At 36.9% G+C, this 19457-nt stretch overlaps 1 protein-coding gene across 40 annotated transcripts in view; it reads left to right on the plus strand.

The window, feature by feature from the left end:
• The window catches only part of Sorbs2 (sorbin and SH3 domain containing 2), a 326863-nt gene that overhangs the window by 223950 nt on the left and 83456 nt on the right, over positions 1-19457 (plus strand). For 24 of the 40 annotated variants that reach the window (XM_074054799.1, XM_074054808.1, XM_074054829.1 and 21 more), the window contains 2 exons: positions 10529-10578; positions 15573-15665. The exons of 8 other annotated variants lie outside the window; for them this stretch is intronic. In XM_074054799.1, coding sequence (XP_073910900.1) covers positions 10569-10578; positions 15573-15665 — 103 coding nt within the window. In that variant the 5' untranslated portion in view covers positions 10529-10568. Of the gene's footprint in view, positions 1-7195; positions 7267-10528; positions 10579-15572; positions 15666-19457 lie in introns of those variants that run through there. 8 more of the 40 variants (XM_074054805.1, XM_074054804.1, XM_074054801.1 and 5 more) reach the window with 4 other exon arrangements.

A 19457-nucleotide genomic window follows, 5' to 3' on the forward strand; every position in this document is an offset into this window, starting at 1 on the left:
GAGCTGTGTAAAAGAATGTGACATTTGGAATGGTAAGTGCACCTGTGATTTATCTTTTGGAACATTTTCTCTGTAAACTCTAACAGAATATAAAAAGACACTTGCTTAGTAAGCATGAGCCCTGAGTTCAAGCCCCCATACCATCACCACCAAAAAAAAAGAAAAGAAAAGAAATCAATACTTCTGTCATCTCCAATTATCCCTACCACCACTCATGATGAAAAAAAAAGCTTTTAAAAGGTGATTTATGGTCTGAAGTTGGAGAGGGGTTTGTTCCTTTGTTTGGATGTATACTTATAAAGTGGGCATTATCTTATCTACAATCAAATTCTAAAATTGAGAATCTAAGTGGAAGGATGCTTGAGATAATATAGAAAGTCATGCTATATATAAATGATGTATAGATCTTATTTCTAGAGCTCTCTAGGTAGCCAGAAGGAGGACAACCTTGAATTATGTCTTAGTCTCTGTTAATACATTTCCTACCTGAACTTAATGCTACCAGAAAAATGAATCTTTAACAGTCCCTTTCTTCTGAATTTTAATATGTAAATGTGTCATTAAATACTGGTTTCCAATTAGATGACACCCATGATAGTAAGCACAGTGATTTGCACATGAACGTTCAGTGACTATTTGTTGACTAAATAAACCTTCCTTCATTTAGCAAAATTTCAGGCTAAAAGAATCTCATTTGCTTCTGTGTTTTAAAGCAAGTCTTTCATTTTATAAATTAAAAAATGTTGCACACAGATGTGAGGTGATCTTCCCAGCACACACCCACACTCAGGACTTACTAGGCACCTACTTCAGTGGTAGGATAACAAAGCATGCAATGTAATCTCAAAGCATGAACCCAAAAGTTCCCTAAGACCTGGTTGTTGAATCCTGACTTCCACCCTTCCCATATGTGTGTGTGTGTGTATTTCTCTCAACATATTTTACCCTCAACCTGAGCACAAGAAGGCCAGATAGCCAACATCCCAAAAGTAATAATACATATTAGAAATTTTCCAAGCACTATAGAAAAGCAATTGCTCTCCTCAATGTATTGGACTAGAATTAATTAATGTAAACACACAGGTCACATCTTGCTTTCCAGGTTTCCATTGTCAAATACTGCAGTGTAAATGAGGGAATGTTTGTATTTTCCACCTGAAAAAGAAGAAATGACAGTGAAATCAATGAGCATCAAATTTTGTCCTGGGGATTTTCAGGCAGACACAGTCTGCACCTGTGAACCTGAAGTAGAACAGGGTCTGGATGCTATAGGTAGAGTCCATGCAACCAAAACTCCCAGGTTGGGTGTGTAAGGTAACTCATGACCCCATGGCTCGGTGACCGCCTCCTCTGGAGGTGCAAGTATCACCCTCGAGGAGTTCATGGGAAGTTAAGAGAAGATCTTGGCTGGGCGGGGAGGGGGTTGCTCAAGTGGTAGAGCGCCTGCCTAGCAAGCACAAGACTCTGAATTCAAACCTCAGTACTGTCAAAAAATAAAGGATATCTTGTTTCCTTTTCTAAGAGCTATAAATATGTAGGATAAAAGAAAGAAAGCTGAGAGTTTCTGTAGACCAAAGTGGAGAAATGGATAATAGGATCATATCAAATAAGATTTAATTATGTATATTAAAATATGCCCAACAAGTGTTCCAGCCATTTCTGGATTTAACCACCATGTCAAATAAGGGTTTTTAGGAAATGACAGAAACTTTGTTCAAGTAAGTTTCACTGTTCTCCAATGTATAATTTAAGTATAAATTTGCGTGTTGTTTTCCTTGCCTATTTTGGTGGATCGAGTGAAAGTTTTAGCTTTAAATAGTGGCAGAGTATGAAGGACTATATTAGGTATAAAAATATGAAGAATGTTGGAAATATATGAGCTGGGTAAGAATTAGAAGCGAGGTCATTTGGACTGGCATTTTGCTAACAAAAGGGCAATAGATATAAAATACCATTTTGTTGTATTTCTCAGAAGTCTTAAAGCACTTAGTTCTGGGATGGACCTGTTTACATTCTTTCTGATGAGAGTTGTAAAGCAGACTGTTAAAAGCCCCACATTGAGTAATGATCACATTTGGATGTCATGTTTATTATAAATTCAGGTAAATCCTTAAAGGACCATTGAAGCTTCTAGTTAAAACTGTTATCATGCATCTTCCTGTCAACTCAAAGCACAAATTTTGGTTATCTCAGATCATTGGTCAAAAGGGTCACTGGAATGAGCTCACTGAGAGTAAAATAAATAAATAAATAAATACATGCAAACTCTGGAGCCAGGTGTGGTAGTGCCTGCCTGTAATCCCAGCTACTTGGGAAGCAGAAACAGAAGGCTCAAGGTTTGAGGTCAGATCAGACAAAGTTAGCAAGACCCTGTCTCAACAAACAAGCCAAGCATGACAGCACATGTCTGTGATCCCAGCTACACAGGAAGGAGAGGCAGGAAGACTGAGGCCCAAGGGCCCCCTCCTTAAAGTTAGTGTGAGACCCTATGTGAAAACAAACTAAAAGCAAAAGCCATTGCCCATCTTTGTCCACACATCAGCCTGGCAGGGCGGTGAGTCTGACCAGGTTTTGGGGTTGTGACAGAATGGGGTACAGGACAGTGAGCTGCTGTGTATTAGCAGCAATGAGAAAATCACCGACATCCTCTCGGATTTTGTTTCTTTCTTTCTTTCTTTCTGCAGTACTGGGATTGAACTCAGGGCCTTGCACTTGCCAGGCTGTACTTTTAGTGGTTTTCAGGTAGGCTTACACGTTTTTGCCTGGCCAGCCTTCAACTGTGATCTTGATGCCTTCACCTCGCACATAGCTGGGATTACAGACCTGTGCCACCTATGCCCAGCTAATTTTTAAGACAGGGTTTTGCTTTTTGCCCTAAATGGCCTCAAACCACAATCCTCCTATCTCTGCCTCCAAAGTAGCTAGGATTACAGACATGTACCACCATGCCCGGCCCTAAAGGAGACATTTTTAAAATGAGGAAATTGGGTACCAACATGCCTGTAAAAATGGGATTCCAATCTTGCTTGATGTATAGAACCACTGTCAGTTTATATATTGATTTAATTACATTTTTAAATAGCTATATTATACTGATCCCACAGTCCAGAGAGTCCCTAGACTTACTTCTTATAAACTTTTGAGAAATTAGTCTCTTCAATCTAATAATGAAGTTTGGGTTAGCTAAATTTCAGGATTTCATACTTATCTCTGCTCAAGTTTAATACTGTCAAGGCTCATTTGTCTTTCTACTAACAGCCTGTTTGTCTCTCACCTTCTGTAGAATCGATAAGCATACTGTGTGCTGCATTATTGTTCCCCAAAATAAGAATGTTGAATATACACAACCAGAAAAAGGAATGCACCAAATGACTTTTCCGTCACCTAAGAGCCCCCCAACCCTTTTACCTTTAAGTACAGGGGACAGCATCAAGCATCTTGCCACTTTTCTTACTAAAATACAGGGAACCATTCTTGCACTCCAAAAGAATAGTAGGTTATAAATGATAACACCACATTTCTGATATCAGAAATTCATGATTTTGATAGAAAAAGTAGAAGATACCTGTCTTTATTGCCCTTTCCAGTTGTTCCAAAGAATAGCGTAATGAACTCTCCACTGCTCAATGAAACTATGAGAAGTGTCAAATTTATATAAGTTGCACATTTCTTTAAACACATGGGGTTTTCCTTCTTTTGTCCCGTTATTTTCTTCCTTGGATTTTTCTGGAATGAGTCAGATTTCACTAACATGCACGTGAAATGCTTTAAGATACAATTTTAGTCAGGCCCTGGTGGCTCATGCCTGTAATCCTAGCTACTCCAGAGGCAAAGATTAGGAGGATTGTGGTTCAAGGCCAGCATGGGTAAACAGTTCATCTTCAAAATACGCAAGATTTTAAAGAAAGGGCTGGAGAGTGACTCAAGTGATAGAGCACCTACCTAGCAAGTGTGAAGCCCTGAGTTCAACCCTAGTACTGTTCCCTACCCACCTCAAAAAAGAGAGAGGGCTGCAATTTCATTTTGAATAAACTTTGTAAGATGTGCATTGTTTAAAATTAGAGCAAATTTGTACTCACCTCTCCTCCAAAATTCAAAGTCCACAAAGCAGGTGAGATTTCACCACTGCGGCTTTAAGAGACATGCAAACACGTTTATAATAACAGTAGAAGCAGACAGCAAACTTTCACATTGCTGAGTTACTGGAAATGTTTTTCCAGGCCTTCAGGGAACAGGTGTATTAAACCAGAAGAAAAAAACGTGTTACTGTCTTTAATAGTCAATTAACATTATGGAGGATTATTTAACTGTAGTAATTTCATAAAATAACATTGCCATAAAAATATTTTAAAATAAGCATAGTTCTTAAAAATTGTAAGATTTTCAGACAAAGTAGCAGGAGCTATTGGACTGGACTTAGAAAACCAGAATAGTGCATGTGTTTGCACAGCAGCTGGGTGAAAACAAGCCTTGTCACAGGCAACCGTTGTTTCCCTGCTCATCTTAGAAGAATAAACATTGGGTGCTGTACTCATAGTTCCCAGGTTAGCCATCTGTCCTACCTTCTTGTGATAGTTTCTTGTACGTGGTTGTTTTTTTGTGTGTTTAAGTGTGAAAAATCTAACATTTAATTTCTTTTGGGGGGTATATAATTTTTTATTGTGCTGGGGGTTTCATTGTGGCATTTACAAATGTTCTTACAATATATCAAATATATCGCATTTGAATTCACCCTTCTCCTTTTCTCCTCCCCCTCCCCCATTCCTGGGACGGTTTCAACAGGAGTCATTTTTCCGTTTACACACATGTGTGCATAGTATTTGCTCGAGCCACCCTCCCACACCCCTTCCCCATCTCCCCGCCCCCCATTTTTCCCCAGTCGTCCTGCCTCATAAGACTTAGCAGTGAATGAAGCACTCCTCTGTCATGTGTGGGGGGTGTTCTCAATTTCAAAAAGTGCCTTAATGGAGGGTGCCTAGTCTTTGCTAAGAGACAGGGGAAGTAGGCTGATCGCCAATGTCAGCTTGTCACTATTTCACGGCGACACAGTCATTTCTCTTATCCTCAGATATCTTACCTCAAAAATGAGGTGGTTGAGCTAAGGTCCCTTTCGGGATTGGAATCTTGACAATAACGCACACATAAAAATCATATCTATTACTACAAGGTATTTAATGTTTGCTTCCACTTAAATTCCAAGTATGAATTGTGTAAAACTAAACTAGATTGAGTAATTTCTTTTGATGTCAAATGCTTTGTGAAATCAATACATAAAAATTAAGGAAGACTTCAAAATTAAAAGTAAAGGGAGACTTAATAAGCACATAATTTTTTAAAAAGATCAAAGATTTTCCCTCAAGATAGGAATTCGTGTTCTTATGCCCAATGGTAGAAGGAGAGAAGTCTCTTCTCCCTCATGAACTCACAGGAATGACCACCTTCAGAATGCTGTCACTGTGTAACTAGCCACACGATTCACTATGTGACATTTTATAGGCGTCTCGTTGCCTCCGACCACCACTTTGGGTTATAAGCTGTCAAAGGTAATAAAAGACTTTGTGAAGGACAATCATCACAACTTTTCAGTGTCACTTTGCCTCAGATTCAATAGCTTTGACTACAGCTAGGCTAGGAGGCAAGTGTTTGATCAGCTCTTGCCTTTGGTCTGTCTCCTCTTGTCACTACAATGTGTGGGGGCAAACCTCTTTATGGAAGAGAGAAAGGCTGCCTGGAAAACAGAATTCCTCCTCAGTTCCAACATGCTACTGTTACAGGGATGGGATAACTGAGAGATAGGAGAATCCATACAAATTAACCTGCTAGTGTGTGGGGGCTCACACCTGTAATCCCAGCTATTCAGGAGGCAAAAATAGGAGGATCCAGGTCTGAGGCCTGCCCAGGCAAACTTAGCGAGAGATTCTATCTTAAAAAAACCTGAAGCAAAAGAACCGATGGCATGGCTTAAGTGACAGAGCACTCATTTAGCAAGTGCAAGGCCATGAATTCAGTCACCAGTACTACAAAAAAAAAGTAGTAACAACCTAATAAACCACGTGGCTTGTTTTAATCTAAAGCGCTACAATAAAGCCCCATATATTTTTCAGGAAGGTCTAGGTTATTTTCTTAAGACATAATCAAAAGCAAATGTCTGCTTTGAAATACTTTGAAATAGTGGTGAATAGGAATTATGCCAGTTTGCCAAACTGGACACAGTTTCCTGTCAGTGGGGAGGGAGGGGCACAGTTTTAGTCCTGCTGAGCTGTTAAAGAAAACGGTAATGACTTTCATATAACTTGTTTAGTTTCCTAGAAAAGACAGACCTGGAACTTGAATCCAGACCTGCATGATCTCATGACTCATCTGTGGTCATCCATTTTCTGATGCTAATGATAAATACCACAGAATGAGAGTATAATAAAGAAAAGAGGTTTATTTTGCTTTTAGTTCTGGAGGTACAAGATCTTGGGGCCTCATCTGGTTAGGGTCTTCTTGCTGGCAGTCTTGAAGTAGCACAGAGAATCATATGGCAAGAGACTGGAAGTGTGTGTGTGTGTGTGTGTGTGTGTTCTGCTCTCTCCCTCTTCACTACCAAAATTCAATCATGGGGCCTCTACTCTAATGACTTTATATAATTCTGATCACCTCTGATCACCTCCCAAAGGCCCTACTTTTAAATACCATAGTTGGATTGCGTGTCCACATTCTTAATAACTCATAATGGAGATTAAATTTCAATGTATGAAACCCTGGGGGACAAACTCAAACTACGTCCAAACTGAAGAAGCATCCTTCAGCACTGCTCAGTTTAGTTATAACATGTTGTAGGAATATTCTGATTAATTGTATGCATGTCTCTTCCATAATGGACCTGACTCACCAGATCCCCCCTTGGGGACCTCATTTATTTTTATTAAGTATCCATTTGGCTTTTGATTTACGTAACATAAACCCTTGGAATTTCCCTGGTACTGTACTATCAAGTCCAACCAATGACTTTGTCTTACCAAAAACAATCACTTGTAAGTATTTAGAGGTACCCTTTAATTATTCATAGGGCTATAATATAAAGTAGAGGATACAGGGAAGGGCACTTAATAGTGCTGGAGCAATAGTAAGTCACATGACCATTTAAAGCACTGTGAACTCAGCATGCATGTAATCTTCTAAACAGAGTGCACCACTGACTGAGGCTTTGAAGTAACACCAGAAAGACAGTCACCTACCAGACGATCAACTTCTAATCACTATGTCTTTAGGGAAAAATCTGTAAGTATTTTGAGCAGCTTCCACTGCAAAATCATGAAAGGAAAATTTCAAGTTTCCTTGAAAGACATACAGTGCTTACTTGTTATGAAACTTTTCCAGGTGTCAAGAAATTTAGTATGATTTAAAATAGCATTATATATTATTTTAAAAATAATCAATGGCTTCAAGCCTTTTTGTCTCTTTAGTATATGGTAATAATTTTTCTCATTTCTAGAAATGATGTTGAATGCCTTCTACCCTCAGTGTGTGTCAAATGCTGTGAATAATTTGGCCTTTGGATACCACAGGCCCCTTCAAGAACTATTAGCCCAGGAGTGGTGGGAGGTGTGTAGTGTTCCTACAAGCATAGGCAGTAGTGGATTTTATGTTCCTAAACTCAGGCACTGAAAAGGACAAAATGATCTACCTGGAGTTTCCCTGTAAATATTTCAAAGTAGCACATTGACATATTTGAAAAGATAAGTACAGATAAATGTCAATGTGAATTAAGTCATTTGACTAGAATTGAAAAGTGAGCCCACTTAGCATTTTTTTTCTTATCTGACCATAATCAGAGACAAAAAGAGAAGTGCATCTGTGCACTGATCACTTAGGGCAGTTTAACCAGAAAGACTGGCACAGATGATCTCATTTCAAAGGAAATATATAATTCAGGTTATAATCTCATGCATAACCTTAGTGTTCACTATATATATATATTCATCTAACATCCCACAATATGTTCTCACCACTTAGAATATCTCTGTGCACTTTCTTCTGAATAATATATGAATTGACAATGGATTAAATTCAAAATAACCATACCAATATATTGGTTCAAAATTGTTCATGGAAAATGTTTTTGGTCAACTCCTCACATTAAATTTGAACTCAAATTTAATTCTCTACTTTTATTGATGAGCTTGACGTTTAAATTCGAGTCTATAAAAATAAAGTGACTTACACAGAATTCTTGACTAAAATTGGGGAAAAGATTTGCCTCTGTGCTTCTTCACAGTAGGATGCTTGATAATAAAAAAAATCAAGCAGAATTATGACTTTGAGCACAGAGTCATGTTGGAACTCAGGCACCAACAACCAAACTTCTCAGAACTCTCGCTTGAAAGTTAAATTATCCAGTCTATTCTCCCATCTTGAGAACAAAGTCTTCTCCACTCCATACGAAAGTAATGAGGTGTCTGGTACTAGAAAGAAATTCAGGCAGAATCAAAGGACTGTGGACATGAAGTCACTCTTCTGCCCATTCGTGAACAACTAGCCCAAGCTATTGCCCCGACGCCTAAATAAAACACATCCATTGCCATACACCAATTAGGATATGTGTAAAGTTGCTTCTTGTGTACACTTTGTCAAGAACTAATGTAAGTAAATATGGCCCCATACAACCTAGGGAAAATCATTTTGACACCCCAAAGTTCAAAGAGTTCTTTGCTCAGTGGACTGCCTGCTGTGGTTCAAGGTAGTCTGCATTTGATGGTTCCATGTCATAGTCTTGGCCATGGTTCAATTCCAATTTAAGAGAATACTTGAAATGCTATCTAGTAAAATGCAAACACACTAGGAATTTGATGCCTTCCAGAATAATCTGTGCTTGTTATGTAAGTACAATCAAAGACACTTTTTCAGAGCAGAACAAAGGAGATTAGGTTTGCCTTAGTTTAAACTGTCTGATGAGTTCTCAGTGGTGGATTTGTTAATGGCTTTAGTGCAAATAAGGGAAATAGAATCATGCATTTTTATTAGTCACCCAAGAAGCCTTTCGGTTTCAGGTTCTCCTGGAGAGCTCAATTACCTTGGCTCTTCTTTTAACAACCTAGAAAATGTCTTGCCTGATTAGGAAGTTAGTCATTTTACGTTTTGACATCTAAAACAATGTGAAGTCTAAAAACCTCACCTCATTTGTAAGTAACAGGATATATCACTTGAAAGATGGAAACCTCAAGGATTTGTGGCGCCTTTCTTTGTTCTAGGTTAATCTTATTATACTTTTTGAGCAGTCAAATGTTTTGTAAATATCTACATTTGAATTCAAACAATAAATGCTGATCATTAATTCTCTAATTGGTATAAAAACATTGTTTTATATATTAGCAGCTTTTGTGTTCTGAGAGTTAACCTTTCTTCTCTTAGGTGTTTTATTTATCAGTCGGTTTTATTCCAGTGCAAACACTATCTTCGTCATTCAGTTCTAAAACCTAAATCAGTGTTGGGCACCAAGTGTTGGCTAGTTCCAAAAGGAATGATAAAGCAGAATTTGGGAAAGGTCCGTACAGCACTCATTTTCTGGAGATTGTTTATCCCTTCCTCTTTTAGAATCTGCCTCTGCCGTGGTCACACACATCCCCCGAGGCAACTTTTCCATTTGTTTTGTCCATTTAAGGTTACCATATTGGGAGTTTTGTTTCTGAGAGATTAAAATAAATACATTTGAAGGAATTTTCTCAAAGCTACACCCACACCGCCTTCTTCCCTGGCCTTATTGGCATCCCTTCCGTACAGCCCGTAAGGCTACCAACTCAAGTTTTTAGACATATGCCACGTTCTGGAAAAAGTCAAAAACAAAAAAAATCAGAAATGTGCCACTTTACTTGTATACACTGAAAAACAAGAGGTAAAATTTATTAAATAAAAATTGCCTCGACCACTTTTTGAAGTAAATTGGCCTGTGAAAACTGACCTACTCATGTAAGCAATGATTTCAAAGTACCAACAGGTATTTTATAATTCTGGAAGAGAATATTTAACAGCTACAAATACAAACTGATTGAATGTTTGTAAAAGAAATTTATTATTTTCTTAGATTTGTGTGTGTGTGTGTGTGTGTGTGTGTGTGTGTGTGTGTGTGGTGCCGGGGTTGGAGCCCAGGGCTTCACATATGCTAATCATGGAAATTTAATTTTTAAAAATGAAAACTTGGGCTGTGTATAGAACTCAGTGGTAGAACACTTTGCCTAGCTTGTATGAGGCTCTGGGTTCAATCCCTAGCACCACAAGGAGAAAAGAAAAAAAAAGAGGAAGGAAGGAAGGAAGGAGAAATAGAACACTTCTTTATTTTTTATCCATTAGTGGTCATGACCATAAGACCAAGGACAATTTCATTTTAACTTGAATAGAGTTATAAATCCCTCCCTCCTTATTAAACTAGTTTAAATGAGACAAATGATAATGTGATACTTATAGGTACACCAAACACAACAACACACTTTCACAATATTTTGTTCCACATGCTAGTGAACAAACTATGCATCATTTTTTTCTACAGGAAAACTGAAGACTGTAATAACAAACCTTCCAAGGTCAAAATGAATACAGGTATGCAGTCCCTGTGAGTTTTAAACTCTGTAACTTTGCTCTCTAAAAATCATCTTGGTCCTAAATCATTAGTTTAGCACCCTTCTGATCCTAAATGTGATATTGATTTCTGAGTAGATATATTACTTTATTTCTTTATCTTTGCATTCCAATCATATAACCATCAAAAGTAGAGTTTTCTGTTCTGTTACCTACTCTTACTCTCTTTTTCTCTAGTTTTATTTTGAAATTAATTCCTATAGATGCTAGAAATTGTACATATTCATTTGAAATCTCTTGCTAAGTTCAAAAGCAAGTTACTCTGGTAAAGAATATTTAAACTTCCCAGCAGATTGACAGACCAACAGATAGAATCTCAAAGCTTACACAAAATCACTTTAATTAATTTATAGTCACAATACACATAAAGTCTTAAGCATTTAATTTTAGATGTGAGAACAGTATCTTCAACTGGCTTAACACTGGCTTCACTGTCTCTGAACTCTGTATTATATCCATTTCAATTGTAAAAGAACATTTTAATTGCACAAGAAACATAGCACAAATCTATACTTTGTGCTATGTTTACACAAAGTATACATTTTTCCACACTAGAAATATTTTGGTTTATAATTTCACCTTTGCTCCCTTTCCCTACAAATTCTTATATACAGTAATTCAGGAAAATAACTTTCTCATTGAAATTTTGTCACTTCTGTGTAAGTGCGACTGTTTCCTATCAACAAGTAGTTACTGGGAATTTGCCTTAACCAGAAGTCACCCCAGGCAAAGCAAAAAGAATGACCCAAAATATTCTTTCACATCAAACTCAATTTATCAAAGTGCCTAGAAGAAGAATTAACAACCTGCTGATAACAACCGATGCCTAATCCCTGCATCAAGTGGAGAGGCATGTACTTGTCTGCTTTCTGTGGCAGCCACTTAGCCGAAACCCATCCTCACTGGCCTCAGAGCAGCTGTGTCAGTCTGCACCTGAGGATGCAGTCAACTTGTAGATGTGTAGAGAAAGAAGCATGATGAGGGTATTGGAGTCAGTCACAACATACAAAGTTAGCAATCAAGAGAAATTATGACCCAGGGAATGAACCAAGTGAAGACATACTAGCAATTGGAGATGACGGAATTAGACATGAAAAATGAAACAAGAAATATCACAAGGAGAAGGAGATGAGAAAGCAAACAGAATACAGACCCCACAGCTGGGCTAGGATGAGTCATGTTGTGTGACTGAAAGTCATTCCCACAGAATGTCCACATGAGGAAATCACATTTGCTGATTGTTCTGAGGCTTCTCCTGGAAGGTTTAAGTTGAACATAACTTCCCAATATCCCTCATTTTGTTGAATGCTGATTTCCTGTTTATTATAACCCTGTCACAACAGATATGCATATTATGAGTATATAAAATATACTGCACTCACATACAACATATTCAATATGGATCTTCCAATTCGCATAATTTAATCCTTAATAACAATGTAGACACATTTGTAAATTTGTTTTAAGTCTCTGGTGCTTGAGTCGAGTTACTGCTTGGCAGCATGCCATCCTCTCCATGGGATGACAGAGTGACTCAAGTGGTAGAGTTCCTGCCTAGCAAGCGTAAAGCCTGAGTTCAAAGCCCAGTACTGCCAAAAAACTAGAAAGAAACTAGAGTAAAACATCTCCTCCTTTCTAAGAAAGGAGCTTGACTCTGGAGGGGATGTTAATTTCCATAAGGTTATTTTGGTTATGTGGTTGAATGTGTACATATGCATGTGAAATATGTTATTCAAACTTATGCAAAAAATTAATTAAAAGTGACTGAAACTATTTAAAATTCCAAAGTATTGCTATAATATTTGCTATAAAAACATACTACCTTAGGAATTTGAAGGTAATATTGCTATACTTACAAAATGAAATAGAAATTAGTTCGTAAATAACTAGTAAATAAAATTGACCTGCATTATTTACCTATCAGTCATTAAAAAGATATATTGCTACTTAAACATCCATGTATCAGTTACTAAGGTTTAAATGTAAGGGCCAGTGGTGGTGGTCACAACTCTAATCCCAGCTACTTGGGAGGCAGAGATAGAAGGATCACGGTTCAAGACCATCTTGGGCCAAAAGTTAGAGAAACTGTATCTCAAAAAATAAAACAAACATAGTGGCTTATGCCTGTGATCCCAGCTATGAGATGAGAGAGGCAGAAATAGTAGGATTGTGTCATAGTCTGGCCCAAATGTAAAACTCTATCTAAAAAAATAACTAAAGCAGAAAACTAGGAGCATGACTCAGATGGTAGAGTGTTTGTCCAGTGAGCACAAGGCCCTGAGTTTAAACCCCAGTAACCTAAAAAATTTTTTAAAGAAAGCCTAAATCTAACCTTTGCTTTTAATCAAAAACATAATAAACTGGCCAAGAAGAATGCAGTTCTTTTTTGTTCATTCCAGATTATCTAAACCATGGAAAAAATATGCAAAACGTGTTATAGTTCCACTCAAACAGTTTATGACCATCTTTTCTAAGGCATTGGGCTTAAGTAGTGGAGTGAGAGAAAAGACGTCCAGTGATTCATTGAATATGACTTACTTCCTGAGTGTTTATCTTGCTGTTTGGTAGAAGAGTAAGCTTGCAAGGCTACAGGTCATGATGAGTATGAGGGTGAGACCAAGGTTAGGATTCTTCAGGATGAACTAATGTATAAAAAGACAGCATCCTCAATTGAGTCTTTAAAAATGTCTTCAAAGAATATCATAAAGTATTGATAATAAGTAAGTGGAAACAGAATAAAATAGATTTCTGTGTTCCACCAAGTTAAAATAAGCTCTTCATTAAGTGTTAATAAAGACAGCTTCTCTGTTTACTTGATCTAGGTCTTGGAGCTGCCTAAAGTACATAAGTTATTTAACACAAAGATTCCCAAACTTCCTTGGTTTACAATAACAATGTCTCAGTAAATTTTTTCATGCTGCTTTTAGGCTACACGAAGTATCTAGCAATTCTATGTATTAGGTAGATGCGAACATCTTAATCACTTAATAGTTACTTAACAAGTATTTATGTTCTAACAATTTGCAAGCCATTTAGCAAAACAATACATATAAATTGAAAGGAAAATAGTTATCTTATTTCATTCTTTATTACTATAATTACTTCCTAATGCTTTGCGTGATGCCTGTTGTATTCTGGAAAACTTCAGACTATAGAATTAGATTGTACAAGGCCACTCTTAGTTACTAGTCCCAAATCACTTCTACAGTACATTCTTTTAACACTGTGATGACTAAAAATCCCATTTTTCAAAAATGCCGTGTCATACAAAAGAGTATAGCACAATCCATCGCCCTGAAACTGTGAAGTACTTCAAGCTAATAGTTCATAAAGTTTTCCTCCCAAAAATGTGACATATCCCCCAACATCCCTTTGAATTCATGGAGGTAACACATCTGTTTGAACACCATGAGTTTAAACAATGATCTTTGATCTTCTCATGTGCAGAACTAAAGAACCAGAAAAAAAAAAAAACACTCAAAGTGATGTCAGTTTTCCCTTTCAACACTGCTGAGTATTTAATCCTTTTAGACCAGTTGATAAGTACTAAATATACCCTTTCTTCCAAAACCTTCCCTCCATTTTAGCAGACACAATCGTCTCTCATAACTATTTCCAGTTTGCTGATTTGCTAAAATTCTCTTCTCTTGAAAATATCTCCAGTTGTAAGTTTCTACCATTTGTGTCTTTCTCTTTTCATCCTTTTAGTCTTGATTCATTTGGCTTATTTTCATTCAATGTTGTTTTAAGTCGGGTTTCTGTTTTAATTACTTTTTATTAAGAAATTGTAACTTTAAACATATATTTTAAATTTATTTTAAATGAGACTAATTCTACTAATTCTGAAGTCTATTGACCTTACTATGTATGTCTTTTACCAATAATTAATTCAAATCATACTTCCAATTAATTCCATATTAATCTCAATTCTATACAGACTGGATACTATTCCCTAGAAAATACAGAAAAAGAAAAATAGGAAGAACAAACAGCAACATATACTGAGTATGTTATTCTAGGGGTTATACTATTTGTCTTTTTTGTGATAACTTTCAAAAGGGCAATTTAAGTTGTTTTACTTAATGAACAAAATGAGGGAAACTTTGTTGCACATGCTATCTTACAAAGGAATGTGGGAACGGAGCTGGAATCTATTCATAAATAGAACAGTAACCTTTCAATTTCAGGAGACTTGACTTCCACATTTAGACGTCTTAACTTCCTATAGTCCCTTCCCATTACAGGTTTCACTGCACATTGTGATTTGCTGAAGTGTAAATACAGAGCATGGTGCACATTGTTCAAAGTACAAAAGCAATAAATTAGGTTTGAAATATGGCCATTTCAATACTTTCCATAACTATGGGAAGGCATGGAATTTCCATAATGCTGTGTGTTTCTTTATGAATCCTGTGTGTCAAATGTGTCATGCTGTGTGAGCTAACTTCTACTGAAGTAATTAATTCAGTCAAGATACTTCAGCAATCTTCAGGAATCATAATAAGCTAGAATATAACTATACTATATTAAATCTAAGTGATATGTACAAAACTATACAATCACATTAGCTCTTAATCTTGAAATACTGCTAATACATAGCTCTAAAGCTAGCTCTATTGCGTATAGGCCTGGTGTGCATTGAATTTAAATGGTTATAAACACAGGTGAGCTCTATGTCTGGGTTTTCCTTAAGGAAAAACTATTGGATGTTAAATTTTAAATATTTCGTTCTTTTTATAAAGTATTAACCACTTTTTCTGAGACAGACCCTTGGATTTCTTCTTTTGTTTTGTCTGTTTGAGAATGAGTGTGAAATCTGCAGATGTACTCTGTGATTACTAATTCTGACTGTTCATCTTTTTCGTGAATGGCTGTCACATTTCACTTAAAATGCATGATATTGCATGTGCTTTTTTGTTGCCTTGGCCTCTGCTATATCATTTTTTTGCTTCCAGATAGCGGTGGGTGTGCTCGCAAACGTGCCGCCATGTCTGTTACATTAACGTCTGTGAAGAGAGTTCAGAGTTCTCCAAACCTATTGGCTGCAGGTATAACATCACTACCTCACAGCATTGTCACACTTGAATGGCTTTACCTGACCTCTCTCTCTTTCCAGAATTATCTTGTTTGGATGAGTATGGTGGCTATAAATACCTTTCAAATGCCCACTCGGTCTTATTTTTCTTTGCCCAAGAATAGCCTCTATCCCTTCTGTTTTGTTCTGAAAATAAAAAGCCAAAGGAAATTGATAGCTTGTAAAAAATAAATAAATAAATAACAAATCTGACTAAAAACAATAGTCACTTGCCAAAAGTATGTTGAATAACTGCAAGTGTTAATAACTAAGGTTTTGTTATCTCACGAACTGAAGTACCATGATGCTTTGTTAAGATAACTTATATCTTTCTTTGGGGGATATAGGAGGTTAGGAAGAGAGATTGCTCACAGTTTGCAAACAGAATGATAGTTTTGAAAATGACCTCAACCTTTCTATTGTCCAATCAGCAAAGACCCTTCTAATATATATTACAGACATACCAAAATGTTGACCAATTTAGATTAACATCCACTCCCATATAAAAATATACTCTAGAAAGTAATTGAAGGTGTGGTATTTCAGCCTCCACTAAGGTGGGTCTTTTTTAATAAATGCCTGTGATAACTCACCTAAGCCTGAAGGCATTGGAAGCAGGATGTAGCAAGCCCACCAATCCTCTGTCCCTATACACCAATGAAGTAAACCCAGTTGGTGGCTGGTTGGTTGCTTAATTTCATGGTTGGTTTTTTAGTTGAAGTTTGGGGCTTCCTTGGTTTTTATTTATAAGACTAATGTGTTTTGGAGCAGAAGTGGGAAATAAATACAGAGTTTTAAGTTGATTTTATTTCCCTCTGTGCAGTTCATAGTTTTTTGCACACGTACATTTAGTAATTGATTAAATATTGAGGTTGTCCTTGACCTTAAAGCCACTTGACCCTAAATTACCTAGCTTGGTTAAGAATAAAACAAATGTTCGTATGAAGAGTTCCACTTCTGCCCACCACCTCCACTTCCACAAATGTATTTCTATGTCCAAGTTTAAGTATTAGGCAAGTAGGTTCTGAAATACATCAAGTTTAAAAAATGAAAATTGTATTGTGATATATGTAGCATGATCCCATTTGGGTTTAAAAAAGAGTTAACATTTCAGAATCAAAGTTTTAAAATGTGATACTTTAGAAATATGAAATAATCCTCAGTGATAAGAGTATCAAGTGTCTCTGGGCTAGTTTAAATTTTGTATCACTGGGAGTAAGAGTTCTAGAGAGTGAAGTCCCCTGCAATTTGGATTTAATTTTACGAACAGACTTAAACCTCCTTTGGATCAAATAGACACATAAGGTCTTTTTCGAAGAAGTTTTAATTACATTCTAAGAAAGTAAGCAGCATCTTTTATGCCAAGTCACATTCTGTAATGGCTTTCATAGGAACTTATTTGAAAATGTCTTTATGTGAATCAAAAGGGAATTTATTGATGTCAGTATGGTTGAAATCCAGCAGGCTTTACATAAGGGTTAACTACCTGCACGAAAGGTTCCAAGCCTCCCTTACTCCCCTCCCAGATCAGAAAGTCCAGAGGAGTCATCAACCATTTGTCCCTTAAGTCAATCTGTCTTCTCTTTTCCTTTTGCAAGAAGTCTTGTCCTACTAGATAATTCATCATAGCACACACTGATGCTTCAAAACCATGCTAGAACCTAGCAATGACTATAGAGAAATAATCAAAGCGCAGTGCATTGCAACAACATGGCAGTCTCACACAGCATTGCTAAGGTTGCCATGTCTCACTGAGTGAAAGGACCACTGTGCAGAGACAGGATCTTTGCCAATGCCACCTATGTGGTTTACGCCCTTAAGGAAATTGTCTGTTTGAACTCAAGTTTCCATCCTTTAAAAAATAAGTAGAATTTGTTTGTCATTTTCCTGCCTCTCTGAGAACTTCATCATTTCCCATACTCTCAGGATTTGTCAGAATTAAATGAGAGTAAGTGAAGAAAATAAATGAAATGGCTTATTACACTACTTAGAAATGCGGTTCTCAATTGATTGACTTGAATTTAATGTTTACATTAATCGTTTCAGTGCACTAGAGCTCTCGAAAGAACTGAGTTATAAGAATAGAAGCCAACAGAGTTTTCAAGAAAAATGTAGGTGATAATGTTAATACATAGCACGTCAATTAAAAAGAATTTAAATAAAATACGGGAATAGAGATTATGATGTGACCATCTGGGTCACCAACACAGCCACAGAAAAGCTGTAATGTTAGAGTCATACAGTTGTAAAGGACTTTGAGAGGTTCAGGTCCATCCCCTAACACCAGACCAGGAATGTCTTAAACACCATCTTTGACAGGTATCCACCAACTTGCAAGGCGACATAGGGCAGGATCAGTGCACGGGTGAAGGACACTGATCCTTTTATCTCTCAAAGACCCTGGGTATCTTCAGATGCAAAACAGACATGGGAATGATAAACAGACCCCCTTTTGTCATTCTTAAATTTGTAAGTGAACAAGGATACCTACCACAGAATACAAGAAATTAAGAGCTCTGATCCTTAGAGTCCTAGCTCTGTTTTTACACACATGAGTATCATCGATAATGTCTAGGATAAGAGACAAAACCATTTTATCTGCCCAACGCTTTTTTGAGGGAGAAAGAGGAATCCTATATTCTCTCTACTTGATATGGACCCAGGACACTTTCTGTTACCTGCTCCAAACCACACATGTTCTCCCTTTCCTGAGCTTTCCTGGCAATGGTAAAATAAAAACAGGGCTAGAGTGAGTAGTACCCATGTGAGAAGGTATTTTACCTTTCATTGCTTCTGAAAACTATAATAAAATAACAAATCAGGGATATTTTAAGTCTCTGTAATTGGAATTATGTTAAAGAAACTAAAATGTTATGCACTTCAATATCCTTAAAGAAAGAAGTAAGTCATCAACATAAGTCTCATTAAAATGCGGCTTCATCCTAAAGTTTACTCCATGGCCGGTTTTGTCTCTCTTCTCCTATCTCTGAATTCTACACACTGAGGCCCACTGTGCTGGGCAAAGCCTTTCAGAAGAGCTCACCATCATTAATACTTCATGTTTCCCCTAGTATTTCTAGGCTCGTACTTGAGCCTGGAGGGACTGTCCCCTTATTTACCCACTTAATGTCCTTGGAGTTCTATAGTCTCCAACATGGTCACCAGTGTGAAGAAACAGAGCTGGCCCTCTACAAGCTACCAATTAGAGGAAGTTTATTTCAGGTATCCTCCAAGGAGCTCAATGGACCCTCTTCTTCCTTACCACATCTACACCCCTGCATTTCCACATATCTGGCCATCACCCAGTATATCACATATCCTTCTTTTTAATCTCATTCTTATCAAAATGAGGGTAAAATAAACTCAAACAAATAATTGTAATACAAATAATAATTATTCATGCTGCTGACCTTTCTGTTGCCCATTTCCCAAGTCCCCAGATTTGTTCTTTGTCCACAGTATTTGGCATTCTAGTAGTTACTAAATCCCTCTCCTTGAGTGCCCCAAAGTAGAATTCTAAAGATGCTCTTTATTACTAAGTTATCTTTATTTCCTTCACAGAGTCTTCATCATCATTTAAGCAAATTAAAGTATGAATTTCAATCATTTCAGCTTCTATCAAATTCTAAAATTAGGGTCCAGTAAATGTGTAAGTCTTTGAATTTATTTTTAATGGATGGTACCCATTTTATCACTCCAACTTTGCATTCATCAGAGGTAAAATCCATAATAAATTATTAATTACCATAAAGAAAGAGAATTTGTT

This window comes from Castor canadensis, chromosome 14 (genome assembly GCF_047511655.1).
Source record: "Castor canadensis chromosome 14, mCasCan1.hap1v2, whole genome shotgun sequence".
NCBI classification, from domain to species: domain Eukaryota; kingdom Metazoa; phylum Chordata; class Mammalia; order Rodentia; family Castoridae; genus Castor; species Castor canadensis.